This window comes from Chrysemys picta, chromosome 4, assembly GCF_011386835.1.
Source record: "Chrysemys picta bellii isolate R12L10 chromosome 4, ASM1138683v2, whole genome shotgun sequence".
In the NCBI taxonomy this organism is placed as follows: domain Eukaryota; kingdom Metazoa; phylum Chordata; order Testudines; family Emydidae; genus Chrysemys; species Chrysemys picta.
In genome coordinates, this window is record NC_088794.1 from 56863889 (window position 1) to 56888567 (window position 24679).

Consider the following 24679-nt stretch of genomic DNA (forward strand, 5'->3'; position numbering starts at 1 on the left):
TCAAACAGGAATGAACTCAGGGAAGTCCTATGGCCGGGGGGGGGTCAGACTGGATACCCACCAGTGGTCCCTTCTAGCCTTGGAATCTATGAAAAAACCCTGCAGGAAGATGGGAAGCAGCTGGCACTTGCTGCATTCCAAGCGCCCCAAAACTCAGGCTCTGCTCCTGGATGGCTGGTGCCGTGGGGCCGCAGATGGCTCCGCGTATGGGAGAAATCCCAGAATGAGGGTCCTGAGATCTTGTCTGTCTGGGCAGCCATAAGGGGATTGGAAAAAATCAGGTTGCCTGGCCACCTCCCCCACCCAGCCCCACGCCCAGTGGCAGGGTGTGTGCTGAGCCAGTTAGAGCTGCAGGAAATTATAGCTTCCAAACTGTGTAGGGTGCGGGCCTGAAGGTGATGGGCTACTCTGAGTGCGGTAACACCCAGCAGCTCCAGGCAAGATCAGGGCCCCCCGGGCATGGTGCAGCGCACACAGAGGGACACACGATCCCTAGGAGCTGGAGTCTGCTCACCTGGTTTCACTGAAGCCCCAGTAGCCAGGAGTCAAGTTGAACCAACTCTCCGAGCACTGGAGCTAGGGGGTGGTCTCCCCCTGCTGGCCACGTGTAGCAATGGCGGGCAACCGCATCGCAACTCTCACCACACCTGGTAACTTGAAACAAAGACAGGTTTCAGAGTAGCAGCCGTGTTAGTCTGTATCCGCAAAAAGAAGAACAGGAGTACTTGTGGCACCTTAGAGACTAACAAATTTATTAGAGCATAAGCTTTCGTGGACTACAGCCCACTTCTTCGGATGCATATAGCTATATGCATCCGAAGAAGTGAGCTGTAGTCCACGAAAACTTATGCTCTAATAAATTTGTTAGTCTCTAAGGTGCCACAAGTACTCCTGTTCTTTTTTTTTTTTAAACAAAGAGATGCACAAGAACAAGGCAGCAGGCACTCAGGAGACTCTTGATGGGGAAGAAAAGAGCCTTCGCTGGAGTGTTTAATACCCCAGCTCCAACTGAGCTGCACTTACAGCCACCTGAACATCCTCCCCTGCGAGCAGGGACGTGGATACAGGTACAGGACTTGTGTCTTGCAGTGTGCTGGCTTCAGCTAACGGAGCAGCGCACGCAGCCCCAGGGGCCCAAACAGACCCCACGTTGCATAAAGTGCAGCCTAGAGCCAGGAAGCAATAAAGGGTCAATGGGGCAAGGGAGCAGCCCAGGACATTCGCTCAGGGTGCAAGTGAATGTGCAAAACGGAGGGTCTCCCAGCCCTGATGGAGGGACTGGGGCATTCTCTGGGGCCACTACAGCTCCAGGCAGAAGCCCTAGAGCGGAGAAACAGGCAGAGGGGAGGATGGTTCTGATGTCTTCCCTGCATCACAGAGTGTCCCCTCTCACTCCACTAACTGCAGAGGGTTTCCCAGGCAGGATTTCTCTTGCCGCCCACGTATCTGCTGCTTTTCTTCCATGAATTAATACAGTGCATGCTACTCTCCCTGGAAAGCACTTCCTTCCCATTAACCCTCCCTCTGCTAGGGAGAGAGACAACCCCAGAAAATTCTGAATTCACAGAGGGAAAAGCAAGAACTAGAGAAAAGGGGAACACGAGCCCCCTTTATTGCCTGCAAAGGGGTTTCTGCCACTCGGCTGCACAGCTGCTGCTGGAGAACCAAGCTCATAAGCTCACCCCATGGAGCTCTTGATCCAGACAGGCATAGCAGCAGGAATTCCTGCCTGGGCCTGTGTGAGCTAGTGGAGCTGAGACGATGTTTCAGTGTACGGCCCCCACAGGAAATGGAATTCATTCTAGAGATCAATGCCATGAAGCGGCACCAGGCCTGTTGTCCTGGGGAGATTGTTCACTGTAGCTTACGTAGCTCAGCTTTCAGACATGACACATACGATACCGGCTGCTAGTGGGCTTCCCGTGGCAGTTCCTCACTTTAATTACAGATGAGACACAAATAAACTACCTTAAGAGAACAGCAAGGCTGCTAAGTCACGTGCTCAGAATTTTGGAAGTAGCAGAATTAAGGTTGTCCCTGGAGCTTGCTCACTACAGGTGGAATCTTTAGTTTGACAGAGAAATTCTCTGAACAAGTCTCTAATGAGCACATGAGAAAGATTATTTGGAGTCTTCGATCTTGGTCTAATTTTCATGGTGAGAGCAAAAGGCACATCCCTGACACGAGGGCGAACCACAAGGTCAATTACAAGTTCCTGTTCCCAAGCATAGAAGTGCTAGAACTTCTCAATGAAACACTCTTTTGTTATGGAAACACATGGGCAAAACCATTTTTCCTTAGTCTCATTTTAGAAACTTGTTCTTGGAAACGGTTTTAGCTGAAACTTTAAAAAAAAAATCAGCCTGAGAAAGACACCTGGCCAGGGACATTTCAGCCTGAATGGCTGAAGTTTGGCGAAGTCTCTCTCTGGGCTACTTTGAGTGAAGATGTTGGACTCAGATTTAGCTCAGGCCTCCTTAGGACAGTGTAACGTGGATCCAGATGCGACTCTGCTGTACTACCCATAGCAGGACCCCCAAAGTAGCAAGTGGACCCTCCTAGCGCCAACATCTGCTGAGGGGCTGAATTTCCAGGCCCCTCCCCTGCTAGCCAAGGGAGGCTTGGCACAAACCCGTGCATCGAGTAGCTTTGCTCACGTGGTCCTGACACGTTGTCATCTTAGAACATTGGTGTCTAGAACAGGAAGAGTAGCTGTGCGAAGTGGGGAGATGTTAACGATATCAAACCAAACCGTCCTAGCATAAAGGAGAGATCCCAACAGCCCCAGCTGGCAGGGGGTAAACTATCCCACACTGAGTACCAGCCCCCAAAGCCAGATTCCAGCACAGTCACGCTCCACACAGGAAAGGGGCCTCGTTACAGAAAAGCATCGGACTTGGTGGGAAGATCAGGCCCCTGCCATTGATTCTGCAGCGCAAGGCTCAGCACCCAGTTACCCTGCAGGAAGGACGAGGGGAGAGCAGGTTCTGTGGTGCAGTTACTTTTTCTGCCCCCAGCGGGATGGTTACAGGAAAGTCATTGGCCTATTTAAAGACTGTTAGTCATTTCCTCAGCTGCCAATTCCCAGGGGCTTGTAAGAACTGGATTCAAGGAATAGAACCAGGCAGTGATTGCACCCGAATGCAGCCAGAGCTGTCGGGGCTCAGAACGATGCTGCCCATTACAGACCCACTCTGGGGGCTGTTGTATATTAGGGGAGGGTTTTGCTTGGTGCATTTCCTAAATGTAAATGTTCACACTTCATGTCGGTTTTGTTTTTTGAAAACAAATCCTGAGCTTTCTGCTCCCTTCCTTGGTAGAGCATCCCGGGTGCCCAAAGCATGTTCAGATCCCATGGGGACGGGTAACCCAGCTACAACTCTAGACTGTCAGTTGCTCACTGGGCTACTGCAAAACCCAAAGCCAGTTCCATACACACCTCCGTGCTGTTAAACTGCACCGTGTCTGGGGCAAGGCTTGGCTGGCAAGGTACACAGCACAATGGAGCTCCACGCCCCGGCAACTGCAAGAGAATAATCAGATCACGGCCACCGTTTTTAAAGGCAGCCTGGAGTGTCTCTATGTAGACACTGTCCAGTGGCTTGAAGTTTTTGCACCAAGGCTGAGCACTTCTCGGTAAGGTCACTGGAAGCCCTGGCCTGATGGGAGACTGGCAATGTGCCGTGACCGAGCCAATGTAGGCAGCCATTCGTGACAGCTAACTTTGCATCATGCGTTGCTACGCTTTGAACAATTGTTCTATAGCTGCAAGTTGCAGGATGAGACTTACAGGCACTGAATACAGGTAGCAAACAGCAGGGGTCACTTTTCACACCAGCCAGGCTGTTCCCATTTATTAATGCTAAAAATGGAAAAATTGGCCATTGTGGGTCCAACCAAGGGGGTTGATTGGTCTATTTCTGTACATGGAATTTCCATAGTTATGCACCTGGTGGTCATGAACTTCACATTATCCTAAGCACAAGGATAATTTGTCTCTGCCACCTTGGGCCTGTCTCCTCTCAAGAGTGTAGATTCTCTGGGGGCAGGGACTATCTCATGTGTACAGCACCCACCACAAGGACCTCATCTCAGTTGGGTGTTACCAGAAATTTAAAAAAAGCAAACCCCTTAATAGAAAGACAGAAGCCACGTGGGGAGTTACTCTAGAGGTTCACTGCACTGAGTGGATGTTGCAGATGCATTGGTACCCGGACAGCAATGCATTTTATAGATCAATGATTGTTTTAACCCATCAGCAGCAACCTGTCCCCATAGGCATTTTCTCCCCCAAGATGTGGCTCAGCTTTTAGGGAAAACACCAGACACAGCTTGATCCAAATCATGATTCATCAGGTGTGTCGCTGCCCAAGGGCTGGCACAGGATATCTTCGCTCTCCTTCCAAATGAGGCATATGAAGATGAAAGCGAGAGAGAACGCCTGAAGGAGCAGCCCGAGCCCCACGTCACTTCGATCCCGCACGCTCTGCTGAAGCTCAGCCCATGGCAACAGCATCAGTGTTTCTTGTCTTGATTAATAGGAGGGAGGAAGACAGTCCAGACAGCCGTCACTGTGTTGGGATTACCCCTTTCACCTTACTAAGGAATGAAGGGCCTTCACTTATACCTCACCCTCGCTCTTGGGCAGAGGGCAACATTTTCGCATTTAGGTACCTAAATTTAGACATCCACATTTAGGCAGCTAAGTAGAAGCAGCCTGATTTTCAGAAATGCCAAGCACCCACAGCTGCTAATGGCTTCACAGAGTGGTGGGGAAGTCAATGGGACCTGACCGTTCAGGACCGAGGTAAGAGCCTCAATGCAGTCAGTGTCTGTTCCATGTTGTATTGAGCTGTAACGCTTGGAGGACCTTTCCCGGCCCCGCAGAAGAGCTCTGTGTAGCTTGAAAGCTTGTCTCTCTCGCCAGCAGAAATGGGTCCAATAAGAGAGTACCTCACCCACCTTGTCTCACAAATCACACTTTTCACATATGGACAGTGAGCGTCTGAAAAGACATCACACTCTGATGTTGATGGGTTTTGCCAGTAACTGGGCCAATCAGAGTAAATCACTTAATAGTTTTATTTTTGCCTATGAAAACGTGCAGGTTTCTTCCCAATATGTCACCACACCACCAACTTCCCATGTTAAGCTTCTCTGATTTCAACCCGAGTATTTCACGCAGATGTCAACACCGCAATTTAAGTCTGACCACAGCATGTACATACCTCGGCTAGCTGTCGTCTAGCCATCTTGGATACCAACAGCAGCAAAACCACTGCAGCATGGACTTCAGACGGGCTAGCTACACAGGTATGATATACCCTGGATCCTGGACAAGGTTGGACCGCCTGTGCTGAAGACTATGCTGCTGCGGCTTTACTGTTATTGGAGCTAGCTAGATCAAAACTAGCTCAGGTGTGTCTGCAGTGTAGACATATCCAGAGTCCTCCAGGCCAGGGTGAGATCCCAGGCCCAGCAGTACCTCTGCACGTGGACAGCATTGCCAACACTTGCAGTTTAATCAGAAGTCTCATGATATTTGTTGTTTTAAAGCCCAAGCTCCTGGCGTCTTGTGATCACACAAGCAGCTTAGCTTTTGTTTCTAGCCTTCATGGACAGAAAGGCTTGAAAATAGGATGCCCTAAAGGTTCTGAAAACAGAAGGTAAATGGACACTGAAAAATTATTTTTATCTCAAATATATGAGGCCTGGCTCATGACTTGAGCATGTGGGGTTGGCAGTACTGCAGGGTTCACTCCAATACCTCAATATCAGAAGAGGTAGCTAACCTATGGTATGAAAACCCTCAGCAAAAGTAGCCTGTAACCAGCATGCTGGCTCCCTAAGCCAAATATATGCAGTCTTGTGACGAATTCTTAAACCTCATAAGTGGCAGGAACATTTCCAGTGGAAAGAGGAACCGGGAGAAACCAAGTGGAAGGGAAGAAAAAGGGAGAGATACAAGAGAAGGAGACAGAAACAAAATAAAATGGGATGCAGACACTCCAGGGAGGGAGAAAAGAACTAGCAGGGAAGGAAGAGGGGGAATGGAAACCGGGAATCACTTAGCATGAATGTGAGTTGAATGCTACTGGTCCCCACTTGCAAACCTGGGTGCCTAAATCCATGTTTAGGGCACAAAAATAGCAGCCTGATTTGCTGAGGTGCCGAGCACCCACAAACCCCACTGCAGAGCCTGGGAACTGCAGGCACTCAGCACTTCTGATAACCAGGCTGCTTTTATTAAGGTCCCTCCCCATGGATTTTTAGGAACCTAACTTTAGGTCCCTGGGTTTGAAAGTGTTTGTCATGCTGATATGTTGTCATGGTCTAATCTAGACCTAGGGGGCTGGGTGGGGAGGAAGGCAGGGTCCTACCCCTGGAAGTGTGGAGGTGTATTTAAAAGGGACAGGCCCATAAAGCTTGGCTAGTGGCCCATCTCCTTGTGCTAATGAACATCCTAGTGCAGGGTGCAAACTGCCATGAGCTAATGCAAAGATGGGACACCTCTGGGAAATGCTGAACGTTCCTCTTAAGCTTCACTGCTCCACCTGATTCCACAGTCAATAACTGATGGCTACAATTTCACTCCCCTGTATGTGTTCCTAAGTCTGTCCTCTCCACTGAACAACAGCTGTACTGTCATTCAGGCCTGGCCCCGGTCCCACTTTTACCCCAGAATTAAGGGATGGGTTTCCACCTTTTCCAGGTCTACTCCCCTGCCCCCCAAAAAACTCGAGCATTTCTCACTCTTCTTACTGCCTTGTATGCAGGGTCTGAGCAGCTGCTTTGCAGAGGTTGTCCTTGAAGCTGCTTATGGTGCATAGCTCAATTGCATATCTTATTGTTAAAGGTGAACTAGTGCTCTTAGAAACATCCTCCATCCATAAAGTGGTAACAAAGGGCCTTTGCTTGGAAGAAGTTGGGTTTTGTTTAACGACAAAAATCAGAATGACGGAGATCTCACTCCCCTCTTTTTGCTGGGGAACTGAACCCGACTGTTCGTTATTAGAACGTTACTGAACTAGAATAACTGTGCTCCCAATAGAATCATAGAATACCAGGGTTGGAAGGGACCTCAGGAGGTCATCTAGTCCAACCCCCTGCTCAAAGCAGGACCAATCCCCAGACAGATTTTTACCCCAGTTCCCTAAATGGCCCCCTCAAGGATTGAACTCTCAACCCTGGGTTTAGCAGGCCAACGCTCAAATCACTGAGCTATCTAAATACAGGGACAAACTGGTCAGTTACCCCAGATCAAATTAAACAACAAACATGAATCAGTCTTTCCCAGGGAGGTCACAATGGGCTGAAGCCAGAACTGGAGCTTGTCCTGCTCTCAAGTGAGTCAGGACCAGGTATTTCTATTGCAAAAAAAGAAAACCAGAAGGAAATTTCTGGTAAGCCTTTGAGACACACGGGAGTGATAAAGGGGACAGAACGTTTTCTGTGCTTTTAACTTCATCTTTAATGTAAGAGGCTCAGCAGAAGGGAAAGACCCATCCCAAGTCTAACCTACCCAGTGTCTGGTTAACTGGGGGCGGAGGGAGAATCATCAGGTCTGTTTTGCACCATTCTACACCCTGCTAGACAGACAGAGGCAAAAGTTAAAACACTGTTTTATTTTATCCATTTATAAATACTGTTGTGTTTACAAGCATCATATAGCTGTGAATATTATTCCCAAACTTTCAAACACATAATACTATATAACAACAACCAGTAAAACAAATCATTCGTCTCAGGGTTTGAAAGGCCACTCAAAGTTGCATAAAAATACATTCTTCCCCACCATTTCATAAGCTTTCTCCAAGTAGTGTATTTACAACGAGCTGTAAAACTCTCCTTACGAAAGGTAAGTACAGCACACGTACTGCTTGGAAAGGTGACGCACCGACCCCACAGTCAATTCATCTCTTCCAAGGGTTAGCATTCGAGGGGTGAGCGTGGCAAACGCCTGGCTTCCTCGACAGGATATGCTCAGGAAAACGAAGCTCACCATGTGTTTTGCCCTGCTGCAGCCAGAGCATTGCCCAGGGAACTATTTAAAGAACCACATCAATCAAGTAACCAATTCTCACCCCAGGCAGAATTAGGGGATTGGCCTTTAGGGGAAAGAGACTGAAGGAGGAAGAAGAATCAACCCTAAAGCTGGTCTGAATTTCAGGTGCAGCCTTCTGTGAACTGCTCATGGGCCGGAGACTCCACAGTACCTCAAAGCTGGGTCTAACTACAAACACTGCAGTGAACTAAGCAGTCATTCAGGAAATTGGCATTGCGGATTTCTTCCAACCCTATTTCACCCCCCCTTTTTTTTAAAGGCCATTTTACTTTCTAAGCTAGAACCCACTTCAGCTCCCACATCAATCCGTCTTTTCAGAGGGCAGTGAAAGCAGAGAGAGTCGAGGAGAAATACCGGTTCTAAACAGTTTCAGGAGCTGCTCTGTGCTTCTGGATGGTAACAGTGCAATGGGAAAGGGAATAACCAAGATGGAAGTATGGAAAAAGGGAACCTACTGCAAAACAAAGGATCGTGAATCCAGCCAGAGTCGATTTGGAAGTGTCAGACAAGAACTCCAGCTTCAGAGATTCCTCTCACCAATGACAGCTGCAAAGCTCGGACAGTCTTCATTCTCTTCGCCTTCCTGCAGTCTAGTAACGCTGATCAGCCTGTTAACAGCAACAGCAGGCCGACATAGGCCTTCCACAGCTTGCATTCACGGAGAGTGATCAGTCACTGCCAGATCCTTTTACCCCGGAACAACTGCAGGTGAAGCTCAGACTGGGGGCAAGACAATTCTTCCTCCCTCTGAAATGAGCTCTGGACAAGTCTATGCAAGAGAACTCCCCGGTGCATCAAAAGACCTGACCGCTAGCTAGCAAAAGGGAGCATTTCTTCAGGATGTTATTGCCAAGGACACAAAACTAAGCAACCCTATAGACCGATGCTGGCGGCTCTGAATTAGGGAAGGCCTGTATGGTTAGAACACATACCTTTTCCACACAGCCATATTTTGTGGACCACCTCTGAATTCTGTTCAGCATCACAAAGATCCCAGACCTAGATTAGTTTTCAACACCCAAATGTGGTAAGGATAGCTCCCATGCTGGCTCAGTGCAAATCGGCACATTATTTATCCCAGCGAGGTCACTTGGAATTTTTCGGGCGGTTCCCTCACTCAGAGCCAGGAAGAAGGAGAGAACATTTAAGCACTATGAGCATATTGGCAGTGCAATAGCCTAGAAAAAGCAATAGGAGCTACGGCCTTTGGTGGAGGAGGACAGGAAAGGAGAGAGAAGTGGAAACTTTAAAGCATATGTACAACATGACCAGCATTTCAAAGCGCGGCCTGAGACTCCGTTACCCTTGGAAGTTAGACTCTACCTAGCTGATGGATGAATGAGACAAATCCAGGAAAACCTAGCCTTCATCTCTGAGGGCTTATCGGTTGCTGGAGACTCGCCCTAGGTATTGCAGTCAGCAAGGAGAATGTCCTCTATTAGCAATGGCAAGATTTATTCAACCTATCCCGGGCAAACATGGGGAAGTTCTTACCAGCTCGCTCAGCCCCAAGCATGATGGGCAGAATCAGGGTTGGAACATCCTTTCCCCTGCAGGGGGCTGAAGTGTGTTATGGATTGACAAGCTTTGTACAGAATGGCTTTGAAAACAACCTAACTTGCTTCCCACCAACTAGACTCGAGCACAATAGTTCACTAGCCCAGATTAGCAGACTTCATTCTGAGACATTTCCACAATGCACATAATCCGGATGCCTTTAAATCAGGTCCTTCCAGAGTTGGGACTGAACTGAATTTCACCAATGGACACATCATAATTCAAAGAGAGTAGTACAATACCTGCGTCACATGCACTTTGTCAACTGATTGATTATTGGTCATACTCCAGTGTCTTATGACTGATAGCTGTAATGGCCGGTGAACGCCCAAACCAATTATCTGCCGCACTTTATGATGAAATGGAAGTGCTGTAAAATTACCTGGAGACTGTGCCAGCCAATCCAATTTCTGTATGGCCGACTTATTCACTGATGAAAACTAAAAAGACACAAAAACCCTTAACCAGTCTGAAACCAGCTTATTCGTAAGAGTGCAGTACACTTATAAAAACCTGCACCACTGCAGATAAGTTGCTCTCTGATTGGCTGAGGCACATTTGGCCTGCTCTCTAGACTAATCAATTCACTACTTCAACACACAGCAGATCAATATTGGTACAGCGAGCTGCTGTCACTATTGTCCCACATCAATATCCATTAGATAAAATCTCCAGTCACATGGTATAACAGAACTGAAGCCACACTGACAATACACCTATCCTATACAGGTTCCGCTTTGCCTGTGTTCTCTTTTTAGAAAAATGCATTGTCCTTTAATAGCTCAGAGGTCACTCCCGTGCAATGACCTCCAAATCATTCACGTTTACTCAAAAATATGAACGCCCACCTTAATCTCCAGCCAATACAGCCCATCACTCCAGATCTGTCCCACATTAGCAGCTTTCAAGACTAGCTACATTCCCTATGCAAGTGGAGAGTGCTTTTTTGCAAACTCCAACACCCCAGGTACCCCTCTTAGCAAGCCTTCGATTTCACCCAAAACTCACCTTTGACAAACAGACCCGCTCCCACTTCAATAAACCCTGGTTTCCCAATTTGTGAGCAATGAAACTGAAACCCGCTCAAGAACATTTCTTCCTCATTTCAGGTTATGTCTGTGGCCCTTTGTTACCTACATGGCCCAGCTAGTCAAAGGCAGAGTTGCACAGAGCTCGCAGCATAAGGATTTATAAGAGATATGCAAGCACTTCAAAAGGTGCGAGGCTATTTCTGAAGTTCAGCTTTGATGCAAGTCTTTTGTGGGTGGGAAAGTAGCTGTAAGAGGCAGAGGACTCCTCTCTCAATTTAAACAGAATTCTCACACACACCCTGCACTTTCCACCTTTCCCAAGTGTGTTTAGAACACACAGATCTAAACTTCCACGTTTTCCTCCTCACCAAATTTCTATTTGACAGAAAATTCTAGGAGTCACTGCAATGCTAGGTCATCCTTGCATACAACCTGGCTAAAATCTAATCCTTGCATGCCGAAAAATGGAGCAATTTTTATGCAGAAGAAACACTTCTCTAGATTTCACTGCCAGTTAAAAAGACAGGTGTGAATTCTGCTTGTTATGGGGAAATAATTTACCAGGAAAGCCTGCTAGATAAATTAAGAAGCACATTAAAACTGTCCTTGAAAGCTACTGCAGCTGCAAGTTATGCTAAGTTTCTTGGATAAAAATCGGTTCACCCCCAAGCAATTGCTTGGAAAAAGCTCTAGTGCGTTCTAGAGGAGAACGCTGGCAAATGCTATGGATTAAAATAGGGAACATTTAAAAAAAACTGCACCCTGCCTTGAGCGTAGAAAGCTGGGTGTCTTGCTTCGTATCTCCTCAGTGGGATAGTTAAGTCAGCAAAGGTCAACTGAGCCCCAGAAACATTCTGACCGAGTCGGTGTACAACAGTATTGTATCATCATGAAATGCTTGTAGCTCTGGCTAGTCAATGACATTAAATTTTTATTCTGAGTTCTAGCCTAGACAGATATTAGGATGATAAACCTAGTGCTAAACAGACACCTAATTTAAAGTGTCTTGGCTTCACATGGTACAACATGAGATTCATGCCTCTTGCATCCCATATTACCTATTGCAGATTCTTCGTTAGGAAGAAGTGCAGTAAAGAAGAAGGATTCCCTGAATTTTGTCTTTTTAATGGTCCAGGTAGGTAGTGGCAAACTCATAGTGCAGAATGGAATACTGCAGACTGGAGTATTGAAAAAACAGACAGTGGTTCTTGTCCAATGGAAAACATGTTGATGAGAGACTCGCAATAGCATACCAGTCAGCTGAAAGGCATTGCTCTCCGTAGCCCACTGACAGGTGTAGAACCTCTACCTCCATATACATAGGAAGTGAGCAAGTTCCTGTCGCATCTAGACTTAACAGTCCAAATCTGAAGCAAGCAGTGGGCCATAAAATGAAAATTCCAGGGGGATGGGGAAAACCCCAGAGAACAAGTGCTTACTAGAGGAGAGCAGCGCTTGGATAAGGTGTGAGGAATTAAACCAGATAAGCATTTGCCCATTTTAATTCCGGATGCTATGAAGTTCTAGAAGGAATAAAATGGATCCCTGGCTCAGAGACAGTGCTATGCAGAAGGCCCAGGTGCCATGATTGGCTTTGATATCTTCACCTCCGGACTAGATGTGTTACAGTTGCATCAACTCAATGCATTCGGAGGAAAAGTGATGTCTCGCGTCACACACAAGCGATGCCACTGAGGCTGCTCTTGTCATCCTGCTCAGCTGAGAGGATGGTGGATGCACCACAGTAGCTGGAGAGTAGGTGCAAAACCAAGTTTTGGATACAAAAAATAGAAGGGAGAGAAGAAAATTTGCCTCAGGCCAACACCTACTGATGCAATAACCAAGATGCTAAAGACAGAGTTAGACTTTACCCTGTTGAGCAATGATGAGAATAATATCCATGTTCAAGTTACTCATCTGTCCCTGTCAATATAGTGGCTAGACTCACATCTTCTGCGCCAGCGCTGGAATCTCTGAACAAGGAGGGTCCTTTCCCGAACCCACCACGAGTAGTCCTCTAACGGTAGGCTCAGCAGATGTGTTAACAAGTTAATGCCCGGCTTCCACTGGAAGCTAGAAAGAGACGTGTGTAACATCTGGAGGAGTCACCTTCTTAATGCCCTTGGAAGTGAACACTTCCAAATTGTTCCAAGTACACAGGACATGAAAGAGCCCTTTGAGGTTTTCATCCAGGTCAAATCCTGTTGCTAGCTTCCAGCAATCAAAACAGTTTACCCCACAGATCTGGTTACCAGTACACACCCCAAAACTGGCTCATTCTGGCCACTATTAAATGAAAACAGTTACACCCTCTAATGACATGGAGCTGGCAACTGATCATTGCTTAAGGTTTCTCAACCTTGCTGTATTAGCTGTGTCAGGATTTGCCATCGAAGGCCGGGCTATCCTTTTTGTAGCCAAATACAGCCTCTCCACCCTCTCCCCTTTAAAGCCAACTCAAAATACACCTGTATTTTCATTCGTTTTTGCTCTTGTTGGAAATTAAAACAAGTACACCAGACATCTGCTCCGAGTACTTTGCAGGGTGCTATCCTGTAAGTAACACTAACAGACAAATGCTCATCCTGTTGCTACTGGAAGATGATGGGGGTTGGTTACTTGTGCATGCGTACCTCCCCGCATGGATATTCACACCCAGATTTGTTACATGTGCATGTGAGGGCAGCGGGTGACCTCTGCTGCTTCAGTTTCTCTTTCATCAGAGACCCCGGCCAATATCAGCAATGAATCTTATCCCAAGAGGAAAGAGCCCAGATGCAATTGGCAGATGCTATTACCTGGATAGTAACCGAGACAGCAACTGTGGAAGGAGTACAGAGTGAGCCACGATTGCCTGGGCTGCAGAAATGAAGCATGGGCAAAGGTCGGGAGGGGGAGGGGGGGGTCTGAAACTGGGATTCAGAAATGAAGATAGCAAACAGATTTAAAATCGTAAGAATAGAGTCAGCTACTGGGACGACAGGAGAACAGAGCCTCCGTGCAAAGCAGCTGTCGTCACAGTCTGTCACAGAAACGAGCCCCCGTGGCTTTCACAGCATCACATTGTAACCGGACCCCCAACGCCAAGTGGGCAGCTGACGTACACCCTCAGTGTGACAACTCCCGCTCATGTCCCCCCGCCCCCAGCTACAAAGGTTCTGGACCCGTCGGATCACTTCTACAGAGTCATTTCTGTATCGCTTATTACAGTAGAAGCTTCTCTGCTCCAGACTGGAGTCCAATGTGGACAAGGCTGGGTTTGTGGCAGGAAGTTTTGGCAGCTCAAACCCAGCTCTCATGTCTCTTTTCCCCTTGAATAAAATGTCCAAGATACCACGACATGCTTAAATTAAAATAATAAAATGGCAGGGGGTGCATTCAGAGGGGTGCTAAGGGAATGTACAATGAGGGGACGGGATGGGGGAGTGCGAGGCGCATTGTTCCCACGGCTGAAAGGCTTGCTGTACTTTTGATTGGAGGGCAAGAGGCGGTTGGGGGCTGGGTGGCAGGGTTGGCAGCTTGTGCACAGAAGCCCCCTCCTTCCTTCCTTCCCTCCGACGTCCTACTTGGAGAGTTTGCTGATGACACGGATGAGTGCTCCATTTTCATCTTTCAGCCTCTGATTGTCAGACTTCAGCTCTGTCAAAACCTGCACAAAGACAAAGGCAGGGGAAGAGTTACACAGCTCATTGTTACGGTCACAAAAGCCTCACCAGGCTAATGGGAGCCAGCGGCCGGTGGAAAGGAACATACACACTGAATTACAGCAGTCCAGGAGACTCAAAGCTGGAGTGACAGGGGATGAGCGCGGAGTGCTTTCAGTACCGAACACTTCCCATCTGCTGCTTGCTGGGGGCAGTCAGCACATTTATGAGATTTTCCAAAACCCTCTGCAATTCTGATCAGCCCTTTCGAGAAATGGGAACAGGTGCGGCTACGGAGGCAGCTCTCTGGACAAGCCAAAGGACCCAGAGTGGGAGGTTCGGAGACAGCATTCTTTCTTAAAGTTACGCCAGCACTACATGAAATGAGTTAAGCAGCAGGACAAAGGCAGGGCTAGGATGAGGGAATCATTTTAGAGCTTGATCATTAGATCGTGAATTGATTGCCAATGGCTAGTTATGATTGACAGACTGACTGAGGGTGACCTGAAGTATTTTTAGAAAGTTACGTGCATGCCCTGTTTTTGCCTCTTTATGGTAGACAAAGGAAACCGGAAAGGTTTATGTTAATAGCGTCCACACTATGCTCTCCCATTGCCTCCCACTACTCTTCTCGATCTAGTGGAGTACAGGAGTTGACGGGAGAGCAATCTGCGGTTGATTTATCAGGTCTTCACTAAACCCGCTAAATTGTCCGCCGATGCGTCGATCCCTGGGTAAGTGTAGACAAGCCCTTAGTAAAAAATCAGATGCAAGTCTGGTCATCCCTGACTTTTCTGGAGGATCTGAGGGCTGTGTATTGCAAGTTTTCATACTGCACCTGAAGGAGGAAGACATTGACAGAGCAAATCCTTCCTGTGGAAGCAGAAATTCCTGTATAGTGTTCATTAGTAATTTCAGTTAATAGGTGTTAAAATCAAAACAGTAGTGGACTATTCCCTTCCCCTCTTGGGATGTCATTGCACCAGACCTCCGGGGTAAACAGTATGTTTTCAAAGCCTTTCGGGTACGGCCACACAAAGCTGAAAGGGTCACAAACCCATTTTTCCCCTGCCAAGTCAGAAATTCCAGGTAGAGGACAGGGCAGTTTACATCCAACAAGATTAGTCTTGTCTACACTAAACTGTGCTATGAAAAAATTCTCATGGATCACACTGGTATAGATTAAGCGCTGGACTCATGGCTGCCACAATCGATTGAAAACCGGATAGGTTGAGGACAACGATAGGCAACACTGATAAGTTATCCATGTCAATTAATATCAATGTCGAGATGGATTTTAAAAACCTGGGAAAGTCCCCCAAACAAAATCACAAATCTTTAAGGGTACATCTACACTACAGGGGGGAGTCTATTTAAGATACACAAATTCAGCTACGTGAATAGCGTAGCTGAATTCGACGTATCACAGCCGACTTACCCCGTTGTGAGGACGGCGGCAAAATCGACTTCTGCGGCTTTTTGTCGGCGGCGCTTACTACCACCTCCGCTGGTGGAGTTAGAGCGCCAATTCGGGGATCGATTGTCACGTCCCGATGGGACGCGATAAATCGATCCCCGAGAGGTCGATTTCTACCCGCCGATTCAGGCAGGTAGTATAAACCTAAGAATCTTTTTATTCTGCTCAAGTGGGACAATCCAGCACACCCATAAGGAGCCAGGCACGGAGGTAAACCTAAGTAAACAAAGTGTCCCGGTGCGCGAGCTGCTTACCCTGACGGGTCGGGACAGCAACTGGTGGGGAAATGTTTTGGGAGGTGAGAAGCTGGGGGGTCACAGGAGTAACCCCTGTGACCACCCCCCACATGACCCCACCCCTGGCCCGGGACCCCCACACTCTCCCCATCCCATCCCACCTTATCTGGGGCGGGCCAGGGGAGGATGTCTCTGGCCTGGCTGGAGATGCTCCAGCAGGCTGGGCAGCACGGCCGTAGCCTGCCCCGGCAGACTGGGGGGAGAGCAGCGTGGTCAGAAGTGGAGAGACTCTGGCCCCGCCTCTTCCCTTCTGGCTCTGCTGCCTCTCCATGCTCCCTCTGTTGGAGGGAGGGGCTGTGTCCCACCTCTCCCCCCTCTATACCCGTTCATATGCTGACCACCTTCTCTGGTGCTTCCCTTTTTTACTAAAAAAATTCAGTGTATGAACGAGTATATACGGTAACTTGCCACTGTTAGGTGGATGGAGGACACCGTACATCACTGTAGTTCCAAGAGACCATGTGACATGGGGAAAGCATTTGGTATCTGGTTGCTTCTCTCCTGCCTTCCAACTCAATTTGCAGCCCAAGCAAGACTCAGCACAGCCATACACAAACTGCTAGGTCAACAGACCTAGTCAGTTTAATCACATTAGTTCCTGTTTGCATGTCAGGATTCAGTTTCCAGACAAGCAAAGCTTCCCAGAAGCTGGTGTCCTCTCTACCAGGGCCAGCTCCAGGCACCAGGCACCCAAGCACATGCTTGGGGTGGCACCTGATAAGGGGCGGCGGGGGGAGTGCGGCGCTCCGGCGGCGCAGCGCTCGGCGGGGGTGCGGCGCTGGGGGGGAGGGGTTCCGGTGGCGCTCGGCGGGGGGCAGGGGCGGGGGGGTGCGGCGCGGGGCTGGAGGGGGTTCCGCCGGCGTGGCGCGTGGGCGGCGCGGGGCGCGGCGCTGGGGGGGTTCCGGCGGCGCTCGGCGGGGGGGGGGGGGCGGGCTCCGGCGGCGCTGCGGCGGGGGGGCTCGGGGGGGCGCGGCGGCAGGGGGCTCGGGGGCGGCGCTTTTTTTTGCTGCTTGGGGCAGCAAAAAAGTTAGAGCCGGCCCTGCTCTCTACATCTCTGTTTGGTGGATTCTGGTGTATTGTGAAGTCTTGAACAAACCCAAATGGCTGTGGGGGACCCTCTAGTTGGTGTCTCCTGGTTCGGGAACAGGTAAATCTGTCATGGGTTCCCATAAGGAGTGAAAGAGGTTACATAGCAGTGTCTCAATATTAACTGCTTACTGGAAGCTTGGAGCTTGGCCACGTTTTACAAGCAAGGTCCACCAAGGTTTGGCGATTTATTGCACCAGTAAGAATGCAACTTTAACAATAAAACAAGTACTTCTAAAAAGGTTCAGCCCTGCACAAAGAAACCAACTACTCCCAAGGGAGCTTCTGAAAATAGAACAGACCTGACTGCTTGACTGCAGAAAGCCAAGCTTTTAAAATACCGTCCCCCCTCCTCACCCTTACTTGCTGAATGTACCAGTTCCCTATCTGTTTCACTGTAAAGCAAACTGGAGTCTTGTAAAATGAGTTAGACACAAAGCAGATTGACAATGACTAGGACAGACAGCTGAACACTTTTCTGGTCAATACAATACTGAAAGTGAACGAGCTGAACCAACACAGCAGCGGGAATTCAGTCCTCAGGACATCCCTTCCAGCGTTGTTTGACTGGTGTAACAATATGGTAAAGCGAATCCTACATGTGCAAGTATTGCATATGCACTTCACTTAACTGTCACATGTCAGGTACAAGCGAGGGTGTGACTGGAAAGAGAAAGTGATGGAGACCTTTCGAAGGGATGGGGATTTTTTGAAAATTAAATATTTGAGAAATGGCACCATCACCCTTGCATATGGAGTGGTTAATGGGGATGAAAATACTTGTCAGTTTTCATTCGTTGATCAAGGCACTTTAAAAAGGAGGGTAACCATTTTTTTCATTATCCAGATGGGAAACCGAGGTTTGGTTTCCTGTTTAAGGTCATAAATGAGTCAGAAGCAGAGCCAGGAAGGGACCATTAGATCATCTAGTGCAGAGGTAGGCAACCTATGGCACGTGTGCCGAAGGCAGCACGCAAGCTGATTTTCAGTGGCACTCACACTGCCCAAGTTCCTGGCCATCGATCTGGGGGGTTCTGCATTTTAATGTATGCATTTTATTTATAATGAAGCTTCTTAAACATTTTAAAAACCTTATTTACTTTACATACAATAGTTTAGTTATATATTATAGACTTATAGAAAGAGACCTTCTAAAAACGTTAAAATGTATTACTGGCACACGAAACCGGAAATCAGAGTGAATAAATGAAGACTCGGCACACCACTTCTGAAAGGTTGCCGACCCCTAATCTAGTCTGACATCCTCTTACGCAGGCCAGAGAATTTTGCCCAGGTACGCTTGTACTGAGCCTAAACTTGGGTTTAGCTGAAGTGCATCTTCTAGAAAGACATCCAGTGTTGATTTGAATATCTCAAGAGATGGGGACTCCACCCCTTCCCTTGGTAGTTTCTCCCAATGATTAATCACCCACACTGTTACAGATTTGTACGAATGAGTCTCCTAGTTCCAAGGGATGGAACACATTGCCTCCCTAGTTATATCTGAGTGTGCCCATGTACCTCTGAACTAACCTGGCACAAGACTGACAGAGGCTTGAAGGGGATAGTTACGATTTACATTTTTAGTTCTCAATTTTAACACTGAGCAAGAAAAAGCATGACAGAAGAGACCTAACTGCATGGCATGTGATGCGCAAAGCTGATCGAAACAGACAACTTTGGGGCTTTCAAACAGTAATTGCTCGGCAGTAAATTTAACAATTGTGAAAAAAGCAAATGCATCCTACCTGCTCATGTTAACCTTTAAACAGATTGCTTGGGGGATATTGTAAATGCTGCATTAAAGTCCCAGTCAACAAGTGCCCTTCAAAACACAGAGGGGGACAAACGGTTTCCTTATACAAGTAAAGTTAAAAAGAACACAGCTTTCAACTGCTAAGTGCCAGACTTTTATAAACAGCTCTCTCATTTGAGATGTGTAATGCTTATTCACAGTCTCCCCAGCAGGACATTAACGCTGACTTCAGATAATCCTGGCGTCACAGGCAGTGAGTATTAGTTGCTAGCTACTGACTTCTGCTACAGCTCTACCAAGGTGAAATAAGACCGACTCATAGTACCTGGTATGATCAATTACATGCTGCAATAAATGCTCCCACTAAGATATAATGGATGGTGCTGGCAGACTCACTGTAACATGTCCATTTATCAGCATTAAGAGTCCCAGGAGAGCATGAGGACAAATATTCCGGTTTTGAGTAGCAGTTTGTTATCCACTCCAGCCTCTACTGTGTCCTCAGCTCAGGAGTTTTTGAGAAAAGGGGGAAGGGGTTGAAGTCTTCCATTTACGCAGGACGATGCTCTCCAATCTCAAGCCCACACATGGAAAATGCATCCCTGGAGTATGAGTTATTTGCAAAAACGATGAGGCCAGCATCTCCAAGGTGGGGCAAAGAGCAGAGAAGCCAAATGCAGTGTACTCTAAAACTCTGGGTTCAAACACAGAACTATGTCATGTTGGAAGGTTGGTTTTTTTTAAGAGTGGGCGGGGGGAATCCTTTGCCCATCATCCCTTTGCCACATGCTGTGTTTTGAGCCACAGGCTTACCAAACACCTTCATGAAGAGTTAAAAGGTGCAAGGGACAGTTCAGACAATAACAGTAAAGACCTGCCTGGAATAGAGGAAGGAGGCGAGGTGAACTGGAGGGGAAGAAGCTATAGCTCTTCTGATTCTGGGGGCTCGGTGGACGCTGAGAGCCTGGCTACGACCCGGGTCAAGGCCCTGTTTTCGGTCAACAGCTGCTCATTCATCTGCCTCAGGGTGTGAATCTGTTTGAGCTGGTGGAGGTTCTGCAGAGAGTGAGACACGGAGTGGACAGAAAGACAGACAAAACAGACCAAGGATATAAGAGGCCACAAGTGTGAATTTAGTTCACAAACACTAAAAAAAAAAGAACAGCAATGTGAGCGAAGTGGAGAGATGTGAAAGCACACAAGAGGCTGGACAACACATTGAAGCATTAGAAAGGAAGCCTCAGGCACTGTCCATTCTGCTACAGGCTAAACCCACTTAAACAGCGGTTTTATTAAGAATGGCAGCGTTCTCTTGTAGACTGTGTTCCATCTTACTGTCCTTGAAAGCCACACATGGTAACCCTGGACACAGTACCTGAACTTTCCTTACAATTTACTAAGAGCGTTTGACATCAATGACTCAATGGCCACAGGGACCATGGTTTTGAAAGCAGCTCAGGGGCAACTAAGAATCTCTAACTCTTCCTCGTCACATGACCTCCTGCCCAAACAAAAGCAGCTTTGTGTAGTAAAGCAGGTTCTTGTAGTAGAGTTGCGTAGAGGAATTTTGAAAATACAGATTGCACCACATACTAACTCTACTGTCCTTCACTCTCCAGCCTGCAGAGCTATTTCCAACAGCAAAGGGAAGGATAACCTGTGCCTTACAGTCCTCTGATCTGCCTGACTCTCTACCCAAGTACCAGCCATCCCCATACTAAGACTAAAGCACATGCATAGTTCTATCAATGCATCTGCTGCAGCCCTGCAATTCCATCCTGTGTCTCTCACCACTCTGAACAGCAGCATCTTCTACACTGGTGCCTGGTCATCTACCAATTGTGCCAAAGTGCATGTGTTCGTGCATCCCCGCCGAGATCACCACTCAATTCTTCTCTGCCACCCAAGCTAAATTTGAGCCCCGATCTCAATCAGTGAAAATTCAGTGCCCCAAGCCACCCAGCTCCCAATGAATTAGTCGTTTTTAAATAGAGAAATCTATTTCTTCCTGAACAGTGCTGCACTAAATAGCACCCTAAACAGCAGGCATACTAGGAACAAAGCATTCTCAATTAACAAAAGAAATCAATGGACCCAGGGCAATATAGAGATGAAATTAGTACAGTTATAGCTGCTACAGGAGAGGGGAAAAGTAAGATGAAGGAAAGCATGGAAGACGCACAGTAAAAGGAAAAGCAGTAAGAGCAACACAGACACTAGCTGAATATCAGCCATTATTCGTATTATGCCACGAACGGCAATACACATGCCAAGTTCAAGTGACAGGAAGTGACTGAGGACTTGCCAGGTTCCCTCTTCCAGCAGGACCAGCCACTAGCCAGTCCAACAGAGGCACAGCCTTGTATCTAGCACATGCTGTATCATGGAGACGGGTGCAGAGAAGTTGAGCAGAGACTGAAGCAGTCATGAGAAGAACAATCCTAAATTCAAAAGTGAAAACATCTAGGCCCTGATCACGTCGGCTTAAAATCTTGTGTTCCCTGAAAATTCAAACAGTCGAATGCTCCTCCGAGTACCCGGGCATACGCTGGGGTGGGTTCTGAAGGGAAGCAGCCACTGGAAAGGTAATGCTATTTATGCAGTTTAGTCAATATGGTGGATTAAAAAGGAGGCCTCTATTCATTGGAGCAGCTGGTCTTTCCCGAACCGTAAGATGCACCGGCAAACTGGCCAAGAGCTGAAGGACTACATCCAATTTGCATCAAACAACACTGACTACAGTCACCAGAGGGACCACTGCAGGCTGGGACCTGTAGCATCTGAGGGCTGTACCTATATATTAAAGATGAGGGCAGTTGCAAATGGCATTTGAAATCCCCATGCCATAAACCAATAGCAAATACCATTCAGATGGAACAGAGGGACAAAGGACTTTATTGAACAAGTCAGGAAGCAGGAGAGCTAACCCTAAAGCCTTGGAAGATAAACATAAGCAGCAGAGGTGAATAGAGGAGAGTTGCTTAATATCAGTGTTGTCAAGCTTAAACTATGTGCTTCTTACAAGCAACAAACAGCTACTTCTACTTAGCCTGTTTTTATATTCACCAGCACTATTCATTTTATGTAGCAGTGAACGTTTGATACAAGGGGCCAAATTCATCATTGGTGTCAATGGCAGTGTAAGTTATGCATTTGATGCAAGGAGAAAATTAGTGGGGATTTCCAAAAGGATTCAGCATTCAGCTGATCGGCAAAATGAGTGGAGCTTACACATAAATGGGAAAGAACAAACAATGGCCTTTAGCACATTGCAATGAACATGTGTAATGGAATTGGAAAGAAATCTCCTTGTGAATCTCAGGGAGGGAATATCCTACACTAGGGAAATGAGTATAGTCTATCCCTAATTTGTCCAGGCCAAACTGGTCTCTCACTATGAATATTCATGCACCTTTAGTAGACCAGAGCAGTCAGCCTCAAATATGATCTAAACTGACAAATATTGGGAGACTGATATGCTTACGATACTGCCTCAAAACAGACACCAAGAGAAAGCCGTCCCCTCGTGGCATTTCAGTTAAGCTGCAGTGTTTCACTGGAGTCATGTGGCTGGCAAGAATAGAACAAACATAAAATAGATCTAAGACGTAAAATGAGAGGTATGTATTTGAGAGAGAGCATTATATTTGTGACATTGTGCAGTCTATATGGTTTTATAAAAACATGATAATAAGTGAATATAATGTAACTGGGATAGTTTTAGAAAAATATGGTAATAAGTGAATATAACGTAACTGGGATATGCTTCATGCAAAAGGTCTCTTGTAAGGTATCATTACAAAGCTTATAATCTACTGAGTATGATCATCCGATTTGTATAAATGTACCACTCTCGTATCTAAAACTAGAAATATAAAATATAACTCTGAGGGCCTATTGTAATTATGTAGAGTGTGGGCCATTAATGATGGTTTGGAATCTTGATGACTCCCATTAACCAGGACCATTGTCTGCAGATGGCTGTGTTTACCTGTGAGTCTTCCTGTATATGTGTGTGCTGCAAGTGGGTAATGAAGTCTTGCAGTGACATGTGATCATGTCACCTGAACTGGAATCCATCTTTAAGCTGATGCTTTTCCAGTGCGGGGGGGTGGAAATCCAGAGGGACAAAGGGTTCCCGCCTTATGCAAAAGTTATATAAAGGGGTGGAACAGAACAAAGGGGAGAGGAGCCATCATGAAGAATCCCCTAGCTATCACCTGAGCTGCAACAAGAGCTGTACCAGGGGAAAGAATTGTGCCCAGGCCTGGAAGGTGTCCAGTCTGAGAAAAAACTTACTGAAGCATCTCTGAGGGTGAGATTATCTGTATTCAGTTTGATTAGACATAGATTTGCGCATTTTATTTTATTTTACTTGGTGACTTACTTTGTTCTGTCTGTTACTACTTGGAACCACTTAAATCCTATTTTTTGTATTTAATAAAATCACTTTTTATTTAGTAATTTACTCAGAGTATGTATTAATACCTGGGGGGAGCAAACAACCGTGCATATCTCTCTATCAGTGTTCTAGAGGGCGAACAATTTATGAGTTTGCCCTGCATAAGCTTTATGTAGGGTAAAATGGATTTATCTGTGTTTAGACCCCATTGGGAGTTGGGCATCTGAGTGCTAAAGACAAGCACACTCCTGTGAGCTGTTTTCAGGTAAACTTGCAGCTTTGGGGCAAGTGATTCAGACCCTGGGTCTGTGTTGCAGCAGACGGGAGTGTCTGGCTCAGCAAGACAGGGTGCTGGAGTCCTGAGCTGGCAGGGAAAACAGGAGCAGAGGTAGTCTTTTGCACATCGGGTGGCAGCTCCCAAGGGGGTTTCTGTGATCCAACCCGTCACAATATTGATTTAGAGACAATGTTCATATTCCAGTACAGATATTGGATCCAAGCCTCAGAATGCCAGCATCTGAGCACAGCCTGGCCTCACCAACACTGCAACCTACAATAATCTGGTGTTGGCTACTGTGTGTGTACACACCCAGCAAGGCAAAGCACCGTGAGGAAAGCCAGCTTTCCAGTTCTTACACTCAAAGAAAGCCCAGTAACAGCCAAAAAGCCACGCCCAAAGCCAACAGCAAATACCAGCCCCTGAGTGAGACTGCTACAATTGCTCATTGCTTTTCTTGGTACTTGGGCTACAGAACAGCACAGTCCAATGCAGCTGTCTGTGAACTCAATTTCCAGCATCTTGGGCGTGCATCAGTCAAATACAATGAGTTTGCACTGGTTCTCAGACTTTTCTATTGGTGACCCCTTTCAAACAGCAAGCCTCTGAGTACAACACCCTCCCCCACCTTTATAAATTAAAATAAAGGTTTTAAAAAATATATTTAACACTATTATAAATGCTGGAGGCGAAGCAGGGTTGGGGGTGGAGGTTGACAGCTTACAACCCCCATTTAACAACCTCGCAACCCCCTGAGGAGTCACAACCCCCAGTTTGAGAATCCATGCATTCGACCATCCAGCTATTTCAAGAGGGCTCAATGCACACATCTCTCACCAAATGCTGGGATCCTCTTCTGCTGCACAATATGGGCAGCTTCCATTGATTTCAGTGGAAGTTTCCTGTATCCTGTTTTAGGAGAATGGAGCAACCTTGGGAGCTTGGGCATTGAATTCAATTCAGCATAAATGGTAATTTTCTTTCTACTAACCAGATTCCTGCACCTTCAGTCAGATCAGCACCACCTCAGATTTAGTCAGGAAAACATTCGGCACCCCTCTATCACTTCAGCAAGAGTGTGTCTGTGG

General features: G+C 47.1%; 1 protein-coding gene across 13 annotated transcripts in view; it reads right to left on the reverse strand.

The window, feature by feature from the left end:
* Nucleotides 1-7605: 7605 nt before the first annotated feature.
* The window catches only part of PPP1R12B (protein phosphatase 1 regulatory subunit 12B), a 158292-nt gene continuing 141218 nt past the window's right edge, over nucleotides 7606-24679 (reverse strand). For 8 of the 13 annotated variants that reach the window (XM_065594986.1, XM_065594991.1, XM_065594994.1 and 5 more), the window contains 2 exons: nucleotides 19791-19968; nucleotides 7606-14302 (listed from right to left, as the gene is read on the reverse strand). In XM_065594986.1, the coding sequence (XP_065451058.1) occupies nucleotides 19834-19968 (135 nt within the window). In that variant the 3' untranslated portion in view covers nucleotides 7606-14302; nucleotides 19791-19833. The remainder of the gene's footprint in view (nucleotides 14303-19790; nucleotides 19969-24679) is intronic. The other 5 variants (XM_065594993.1, XM_065594990.1, XM_065594985.1 and 2 more) reach the window with 1 other exon arrangement.